Genomic DNA, 9,842 nt, shown 5'->3' with positions numbered 1-9,842 from the left:
ACACATCCCAGTGCTCTGTAAATCTTGATAATTCAATTATTGGTGATACAATTAGCAATGATACACTTATTGGTGGTACAATTAGTGAGATACAATCATTGGTGGTATAATTATTGAAGTGTCTTCTGTGTTGGCATCGTTATATTCCGGTCTTGTCCTTAATAATTATTGATATATTCATTAATGTGTATATCAACCATCATCGACTATGCAGCGGGTTGACCGCTGGATGTAATGAACTTGAGTCGAGGACGGGTTGTTTACAGAGTTGTAATTCGAACAGAGGTTGTCAACGAAGCACTGTTCGAGAAATATTCGAAAGTCCTCACTTGTGAGAGTCGTGTGTAAGACATTTTTCTATTAATAAACAGGGGGTTTGGCGACTGGATTAACAAGCTTTTGGCCTTTGTTGATTAGGGCAGGCTGTGATGAGGGCAGGCTGTGATGAGGGCAGGCTGTGATGAGGGCAGGCTGTGATGAGGGCAGGCTGTGATGAGGGCAGGCTGTGATGAGGGCAGGCTGTGATGAGGGCAGGCTGTGATGATTCAGGCAAGCATCTCGGCACTATAGTGTGTAAAGATTAATGTAAATGTATACAGGAATCCATCGTTGACTTGCTTTATTAATTGTGTATTGTGTATAGACGCTGCGAAGTCCGGAGTACACTTAAGATATCAACGAATTAAAGTTGGTATTAAGTTATATTAAGTTATAATGTATTGAAGTTATATCAACGGTGTTGAGCTTAAGGCCTACCAACGGTGGGAGGGTTACTAAGGTAAATTCATTAATATACCGAACAACCAAGAAGTATACTTTATAACCGAGAATAATTCAGGTTTGCATCTGTTTAGTGTCGTCATAAAGTGTAAGTTTGAGCATTATTATAAATAGTTTACCTCCGTAGTCATCAGCAAATGTTTCTCTAAAAAGATTAAATCAAAACATGTTGTAGTCTTTTGCTAATTATAATAAATATTAAAGTTATTTGTGAGAAATAAATTAGAAAATTTTGCCTTCATTGATAAACTTTATTCAACAGAAATATAATACATGTAAATATCAATATCTAAAGCATAATAAAATTGAAGTTCATAATGGCTTAGTACAACAAATCAAAATTAATTTTGTACAGTAGGATTCAAACTTGTATTAAACTTCATCGCTAACTAACCTAACCAGTTGTGGCTTCGGACAAAGACGCTCTATAAGAGGCGTTGACAGGACTAGTTAGACACGGGTCTCTGGAGGTCCTCTAGTGATACTGGAGAGGAACGCTGGCATCTTAAGAACACAACTTTCACTTCTTCACAAGACGTTATTTACAAGTTCTCTGTGGCTCTCCTCTTCCGGTCGAACGTGTGACTGAAACCAAGTCCAAAACTGTTGGACCTGTTGGAAATAGTTTTGCTTTAACATTTAAATGAGAAATAATAATTAATGAAGGTTCTTCACGAGACAAACTCTGAGCTGCGATGAAAATATCAAATATAATCTTACGAGGAAATGCAGACTTTATAACACTTATAAACTGTATATGAATACATGACAGAATCTATAGTAATGACACTGGCGGATGTTGTAATGGGCATTTGCACATGTTTACAGTGAAGGGTGTAACAGGTGTTAACAGCGAAGTGTGACGAGAACAGCTGGAAGAGAGGCCTACCTGCCGCCTCCACCCCGGGAGTGTTGAACACCGGCGGTGAAGGAGGTCTGTCTGTTGGGCTTATACACGTAACTCAAACTGGCTCCCACGTTCCTCTCGCTCCCAAGGCTGCATCATGGTATACAAATTACTACATTATCTGTGCTACTGTATAATTTATTGTACAGAATCTTTGTTTATATGATCTATATATAGATAAATATTTATAAAAAATATACTGTACTAAATTAACGAAGATGAATTTGTCCATTTTACTGTTTATATATTTCAACTTTGAGTTAAAATACTGAGCCAAAGTGTACCAACAGTTTACAAAAACAATGATAAACAGTGGAATATGGTTGTCTTACCCGGGAACTTTGGTGCGGTCAACACTGAGGCCGCCTTGGATTGTGTGTGTCGAAGGTGTGACCCAAGTTGATGGTAGCGCTGTCTCGCAGAGCCCTACAACACATGCAACATATCATACGTTATAGTCCCCTGACCCTTGAAATACACTGAACACACCCCATGTTCCGTGGAACATGAGATATAGTTCGTGGAACACATCCCATGTTCCACGACCCCTTCAACATACAGAACAATTCCCTTACATATCTTGTCCCTTATACTAGTAGGAGTACCCAGTTGCATCATTTAAGTATAGGGTGCTCGTGGAATGCAAATCTGCTATAAGAACATTCATTTTGCATATCAATATCTGATTTTTTATAATTATGTACACATAATGTAACTGTATGGACTCCAAGGCCACTATTTCATTTACGCAGATTTCAGTGGGTTCCCCATTTGAGCCCTGATCCCGTAAAGGGGAGCAATAGGGCCAACCCTGACCCCTCTGTGTTGGCCAATCCCTTCCACTTAACCATGTAACTGAGTTACTTGGTAACTGGTAGGGTTACATGGTAACTGATAGGGGTTACATGGTAACTGGTAGGGTTACATGGTAACTGATAGGGGTTACATGGTAACTGGTAGGGTTACATAGTAAGCTACCAGGTGAGTTTAGCACCAAGCGACTGGCCTCCAACCTAGGACAGACTGTCAAAAAGAAATCTTTTATTGATGTAGATATAAAAGACTTCTCTCCAAAACCCTTATTGTTTCTATATAAGCAGTGAGCCGGTGTGTGATCTCCAATTCGTTACACAAGTATAATATATTAAGCTGTGAGGAGAGTCCACTTACCCACCACCCAGGCGTTCAGTGTTGGCGGATCCGGATACTGTGGTCTGTCGCTTTCTTCGTTCATGACTCAAACCATCTTCACCAGAGTTTAGGGACGGTTCTCGTCCCTCGACTTGCACCAAATATGAATCAAGCTCCTCGTCCGACGTGTAAATTGGCGCCAGATTGGTATCTTGTGTTGGTGTGTTGGTGAGCTGCAGTGACGAGCCCTGGAGGGGGCTGCCTGTCACCACTGCTAGGAGCAGGGCGCTCACTGTGAATGTTGTCTGCATGTTAAACTCTTGCTGAGGACAGTGGTGATGGACTCTCGGCTCCAGCAGGTTATATACTCCTGGACAAATTGTGGGAAATACCCCTCGACCAACAACAGCAAAATGATTTGTTGTCATTGTCTGATCGTGTCATTGACTGTGAAACGTAACAATCTGTCCTGCTTGGAGTTCCCGTCACTATTTTCCCAGAATTATTGAAACGTTCCCTCTGCTGAAGGAAAAAAAATATTTTAAGATTTTTTGGAAGGCAATCATCGACTTGTATATATTTATTAATTTCATAGTATATTATCATTGTACATGTTTATGTAAAATGTTAAGAGTGTATGGAAGCATTATAACCTTGACTACGATAATGCGTATATTTCTAGATATTTTGAAAGGCAATCATCAGCTTATATCTCTCTATTCATGTCGAAGTACATTGCAAGTAATATAAGTTTGTAGACAATTTTGAATATAAATAAGGGGAGAAGGAAGTAATTAAGGAATCTACATGACAGCATTTTAACTTAGACTAATAATGGCGAAGGAAACAGGCTGGCAATAGTAAGTTATTTAACAAATAATACAATTCAAGTCAAATAACTCCTCAGATCCAGATGAAGTATTTGACAGTATTAGGGTATTTGAAGTATTAGGGTTCTCTAAAAATGGAAAAAAAAGACCCGAGAGAGCCCTTGTCTTGCATATTCATTAGACTCGGGCAAGTTATCAGAGTTGTGGAAGGATGTAAGGGTGATTCATTCTCGATTTTTGACAAGGATGAGAGATCACTTTCATCTAATTTGTCGTCCAATTAACTTAATGTTTATTCTGAAGAAACTTGCTTTAACGATAACTGCAAAAGCCAATTGTTTACATTTTGAGAAACACAGATCAATGGGGGATTCACAACACGGCTTTCCAAAGAGTCGTTCATGTTTAACCAACTTTGACTCGTCTCTAGTAGATTTCAAGCACTTGAGATGGAAAGAATTGTGATTACTACCATCTCCACCCACTATCACCACCCACGGGACCAAAGAGCCCGCAAACCCCAGCAAACACACCTAGATGAGTACGTACACAGACAGACACAGACAGACAGACATAACAACACACACACACACACACACACACAGAACCAACACACACACAGAACCAACACACACACACACACACACACACACTATACCTACACAGACCCTACACACACACTATACCTACACACACACACACACACACACACACACACACACACACACACACACACACACACACACACACACACACACACACTATACCTACACAGACCCTACACACACGCTATACCTACACAGACCCTACACACCCACACACTTACACTATACCTACACAGACCCTACACACACACACACACACACACACACACACACACACACACACACACACACACACACACACACACACACACACTATACCTACACAGACCCTACACACACACAATACCTACACACACACACACACACACACACACACTATATCAACACAGACCCTACACACACACACTGTACCTACACAGACCCTACACACACACACACTATACCTACACAGACCCTACACACACACACACTGCCGACACACTCACACAAGTGTACATAAATGAGTTCCAATACTCACCAACACGTGCAATATCTGCTGTTGCGTGTCACGTCAAACATTACTTCCGATACAGTCAGTAACTATTTGATTGTTCCTTGTTGCACACTTCAGCTTACTGTGGCATCATTATCCATAGATCTACTTGATAAATATATAAATAATTGCTACTAAATGATTGTATGCACTTTATGGTTTACCCCAGAAACTGTTGTGTTGTCACTGTCATGTCACAGTGACTACATCTCTGCGTCTATGACAGAACTTGTCCTGAAGGTGCAGCTGGCTTGTCATTCTCAGTGTCAGTGTGAACACGTTCTCCTCAACCAACTGCTTAAGCGTTCACTTCCCTGCGCGTTCTCGGTGTGAAGATGTCAGGAAAATATGTATAAGATGAACATGAATATTTCTTGAGGGCGAGTAATCCCTCCAGACATTGATTCGTTAAATTTGTTTTATCAAGAATTGAAGATGAATAATTTACATTTAGAATCTCGGGTCTGGTGAGAATGTGAAGATGCTGCATGTCCTCGTGAATGTGAAGATGCTGCATGTCCTCGTGAATATGGAGATGCTGCATGTCCTCGTGAATGTGGAGATGCTGCATGTCCTCGTGAATGTGGAGATGCTGCATGTCCTCGTGAATGTGGAGATGCTGCATGTCCTCGTGAATGTGAAGATGCTGCATGTCCTCTGTTGTGTGAGTTGCTTGAGACAGTAACTTGGTGTGAGACTGTCAGCTTGAGACAGTGACTTGGTGAGAGACTGTCAGCTTGAGACAGTAACCTGGTGTGAGACTGTCAGCTTGAGACAGTGACCTGGTGTGGGACTGTCAGCTTGAGACAGTGACCTGGTGTGGGACTGTCAACTTGAGACAGTGACCTGGTGTGAGACTGTCAGCTTGAGACAGTGACTTGGTGAGAGACTGTCAGCTTGAGACAGTAACTTGGTGTGAGACTGTCAGCTTGAGACAGTAACTTAGTGTGGGACTGTCAGCTTGAGACAGTGACCTGGTGTGGGACTGTCAGCTTGAGACAGTGACCTGGTGTGGGACTGTCAGCTTGAGACAGTGACCTGGTGCGAGACTGTCAGCTTGAGACAGTGACCTGGTGTGAGACTGTCAGCTTGAGACAGTGACCTGGTGTGAGACTGTCAACTTGAGACAGTGACCTGGTGTGAGACTGTCAGCTTGAGACAGTGACCTGGTGTGAGACTGTCAGCTTGAGACAGTAACTTAGTGTGGGACTGTCAGCTTGAGACAGTGACCTGGTGTGAGACTGTCAGCTTGAGACAGTGACCTGGTGTGAGACTGTCAGCTTGAGACAGTGACCTGGTGTGAGACTGTCAGCTTGAGACAGTGACCTGGTGTGAGACTGTCAGCTTGAGACAGTGACCTGGTGTGAGACTGTCAGCTTGAGACAGTGACCTGGTGTGAGACTGTCAGCTTGAGACAGTGACCTGGTGTGAGACTGTCAACTTGAGACAGTGACCTGGTGTGAGACTGTCAGCTTGAGACAGTGACCTGGTGTGAGACTGTCAGCTTGAGACAGTAACTTAGTGTGGGACTGTCAGCTTGAGACAGTGACCTGGTGTGGGACTGTCAGCTTGAGACAGTGACCTGGTGTGAGACTGTCAGCTTGAGACAGTGACCTGGTGTGAGACTGTCAGCTTGAGACAGTAACTTAGTGTGGGACTGTCAGCTTGAGACAGTGACCTGGTGTGGGACTGTCAGCTTGAGACAGTGACCTGGTGTGAGACTGTCAGCTTGAGACAGTGGCCTGGTGTGAGACTGTCAGCTTGAGACAGTAACTTAGTGTGGGACTGTCAGCTTGAGACAGTGACCTGGTGTGAGACTGTCAGCTTGAGACAGTGACCTGGTGTGAGACTGTCAGCTTGAGACAGTGACCTGGTGTGAGACTGTCAGCTTGAGACAGTGACCTGGTGTGAGACTGTCAGCTTGAGACAGTGACCTGGTGTGAGACTGTCAGCTTGAGACAGTGACATGGTGTGAGACTGTCAGCTTGAGACAGTAACTTAGTGTGGGACTGTCAGCTTGAGACAGTGACCTGGTGTGGGACGGTCAGCTTGAGACAGTGACCTGGTGTGAGACTGTCAGCTTGAGACAGTGACCTGGTGTGAGACTGTCAGCTTGAGACAGTAACTTAGTGTGGGACTGTCAGCTTGAGACAGTGACCTGGTGTGGGACTGTCAGCTTGAGACAGTGACCTGGTGTGGGACTGTCAGCTTGAGACAGTGACCTGGTGTGAGACTGTCAGCTTGAGACAGTGATCTGGCGAGAGACTGTCAGCTTGAGACAGTGAACTGGTGTGAGACTGTCAGCTTGAGACAGTGATCTGGCGAGAGACTGTCAGTTTGACTCACTGACCTTGAAGACCTAGCCAAGTGTGACTCAGTTATCAGGCAATATATTACAAGATTTTTGTTTCCCACTTTGGCTTCCTGGGCTGTTATTAGGGAAGACCTTGACCTACATGGGGGACCTTGACCTACATGGAGGACCTTGACCTACATGGGGGACCTTGACCTACATGGGGGACCTTGACCTACATGGGGGACCTTGACCTACATGGGGGACCTTGACCTACATGGGAGACCTTGACCTACATGGGGGACCTTGACCTACATGGGGGACCTTGACCTACATGGGGGACCTTGACCTACATGGGGGACCTTGACCTACAAGGGAGACCTTGACCTACATGGGGGACCTTGACCTACATGGGGGACCTTGACCTACATGGGGGACCTTGACCTACATGGGGGACCTTGACCTACATGGGAGACCTTGACACGGGTCAATGCTATTTCGACGGACCGAGACGTCGTCGTGTCTTCATCTTGTGGTGTATGGTCTGGTCATCATATCTTCAGCCACGTTATTGTGACTCACAGTCTGCTATTTCTACTTTCCTGATAATTTATTCTGTTAATGTTTAAGTATTGTTAGGTTTGTTTCTCTGAATACTTTAAAAGGTGGTAAAATTGCCCGAAACGCATTGCGTAATAGTGGCTTTAGGCATTGTATGTACTAGCTCTATCTATATGTCAATCCATTAATGTAACATCACTTGTATGTATATACCTTACCTGAATAAACATCTGAATCTGAATCTGAATCTGAAAATGTTTTAATGGGTTGTTGTGTTAATGTTTGAGAATGTTTTATTAATATAATATCAGCATATTCACGGCTGTGTGAATACTGTATAAATAATATCTACGACACACGAAGCGAGACAAGTGATTTTACCCATCCACTTGAGCTGGACGGTAGAGCGATGGACTGGCTTCATGCAGGTCGGCGTTCAATCCTGGACAGTCCACAAGTGGTTGGGCACCATTCCTTCCTTCCCGTCCCATCCCAAATCCTTATCCTGACCCCTTCCCAGTGCTATATAGTCGTAATGGTTTGGCGCTTTTTCCTCACAGTTCATTAATTCATTCATTGGTAGATGATTGAGGTGTGTGTGTGTGTGTGTGTGTGCTCCGTGCTCCGTGCTCCAGCATCTCCGTCACGTCACATTGGCTCTTGACGTTTCCGATATTCCTGCTGGTAATTTGCTCCTTCGTCGAAGCGTCAAGATGCTCATCCATTAAGACGGTACACGAGTAAGGAACAGCAACAACAAGAGGGGAAGATATGGCAGTACTTGTAACATGCTTGTAACATACTTGTAACATGCTTGTAACATGGCTTGTAACGTCACCCTCACCAGACTTTGGTCAGCATGTGAGCATAACAAAGTAACACAAGAGACCAACATACTAAAGATTATCCAGATAATAATAAAAAGCCGTTCTATTTATTGTTAAATTTATTTAAATACGTCTATAATATTGTTCAATGATAACATTATGGGCCCTATTGAACTAATGTTCATAATGAAATGATGAAAGAAATAACAATGTATTGTAGAATTCGAACCTCTAGACTAAGAATTCCTTGTGACTCCACACTCCCAGTTGCTTCCAGGCCAAGGTAGGCCTATTAATATGAGAGGCGTTGACAGGACTAGTTAGACGCGGGTCTCTGGAGGCCCTCTAGTAACACTGGAGAGGAACGCTGGCATCTTAAGAACACACTCAACTTTCACTTCTTCTCAAGACGTTATTTACAAGTTCTCTGTGGATCTCCTCTTCCGGCCGAACGTGTGACTGAAACCAACTCCAAAATTGTTGGATCTGTTGGAAATAAAGTTTTGTTGTAACATTTAAATGAGAAATAATAATTAATGAAGGTTCCTCACGAGACAAACTTTGAGCTGCGATGAAATATCAAATATAATCTTACGAGGAAATGCAGACTTTATAACACTTATAAACTGTATATGAATACATGACAGAATCTATAGTAATGACACTGGCGGATGTTGTAATGGATCATTTGCTCATGTTTATAGAAAAGCGTGTAGCAGGTGTTTAGACTGAAGCGTGTAGCAGGTGTTTAGATTGAAGGGTGTAGCAGGTGTTAACAGCGAAGTGTGACGAGAACAGCTGGAAGAGAGGCCTACCTGCGGCCTCCACCCCGGGAGTGTTGAAAACCGGCGGTGATGGAGGTCTGTTTGTTGGGCTTGAACTCGTAACCCAATTGGCTCCCACGTTCCTCTCACTCCCAAGGCTGCATCATGGTATACAGATTACTACATTATCTGTGCTACTGTATAATTTATTGTACTGAATCTTTGTTTATATGATCTATATATAGATAAATATTTATCAACAAAACAAAAACTGTACTAAATTAACAAAGCTTTACTTGTCCATTTTACTGTTTATATATTTCAACTTTGAGTTAAAATACTGAGCCAAAGTGTACCAACAGTTTACAATAACAATGATAAACAGTGGAATATGGTTGTCTTACCCGGGAACTTTGGTGCGGTCAACACTGAGGCCGCCTTGGATTGTGTGTTTGTTGACGGTGTGACCCAAGTTGATGCTAGCGCTGTCTCGCCGAGCCCTGCAACACATGCAACACTTCATATGTTATAGTTCCCAGACCCTTTCAACACACTACATGTCATAGTCCCTAGACCTTTACAATACAGAGAACACTCTACATATTATAGTCC

The 9,842-nt window shown here is 43.1% G+C and overlaps 2 protein-coding genes across 2 annotated transcripts in view; both read right to left on the bottom strand.

Annotated features, from left to right (window-relative positions):
* Positions 1 to 1,010: 1,010 nt before the first annotated feature.
* LOC123765997 (uncharacterized) lies at positions 1,011 to 3,140 on the bottom strand. The gene is made up of 4 exons (XM_069336991.1): positions 2,858 to 3,140; positions 2,020 to 2,113; positions 1,670 to 1,777; positions 1,011 to 1,392 (listed from the first exon to the last, which is right to left on the bottom strand). Exons 1-4 carry the CDS (start codon positions 2,919 to 2,921, stop codon positions 1,323 to 1,325), a joined length of 336 nt encoding a protein of 111 aa, XP_069193092.1. The 5' UTR covers positions 2,922 to 3,140; the 3' UTR covers positions 1,011 to 1,322.
* Positions 3,141 to 8,567: 5,427 nt separating this feature from the next.
* Positions 8,568 to 9,842, bottom strand: part of LOC123765979 (uncharacterized) — a 1,826-nt gene continuing 551 nt past the window's right edge. The window contains exons 2-4 of the mRNA XM_045754841.2: positions 9,635 to 9,730; positions 9,282 to 9,388; positions 8,568 to 8,952 (exon numbers count right to left, since the gene is read on the bottom strand). Of these exons, the coding sequence (XP_045610797.2) occupies positions 8,879 to 8,952; positions 9,282 to 9,388; positions 9,635 to 9,730 (277 nt within the window). The 3' untranslated portion in view covers positions 8,568 to 8,878. The remainder of the gene's footprint in view (positions 8,953 to 9,281; positions 9,389 to 9,634; positions 9,731 to 9,842) is intronic.

Source organism: Procambarus clarkii, chromosome 37 (assembly GCF_040958095.1).
Source record: "Procambarus clarkii isolate CNS0578487 chromosome 37, FALCON_Pclarkii_2.0, whole genome shotgun sequence".
NCBI lineage: Eukaryota > Metazoa > Arthropoda > Malacostraca > Decapoda > Cambaridae > Procambarus > Procambarus clarkii.
This window is presented reverse-complemented; position numbering and strand designations above follow the sequence as displayed.

Excerpts from the sequence above, each read along its gene's own strand:
- LOC123765997 (XM_069336991.1), bottom strand. The coding sequence starts at position 2,921 with ATGAACGAAGAAAGCGACAGACCACAGTATCCGGATCCGCCAACACTG. Across the intron at positions 1,778-2,019 it reads GACCGCACCAAAGTTCCCGG|CCTTGGGAGCGAGAGGAACG; the intron begins GTAAGACAACCA and ends ACCATGATGCAG. Across the intron at positions 1,393-1,669 it reads TCCCGGGGTGGAGGCGGCAG|GTCCAACAGTTTTGGACTTG; the intron begins GTAGGCCTCTCT and ends TATTTCCAACAG.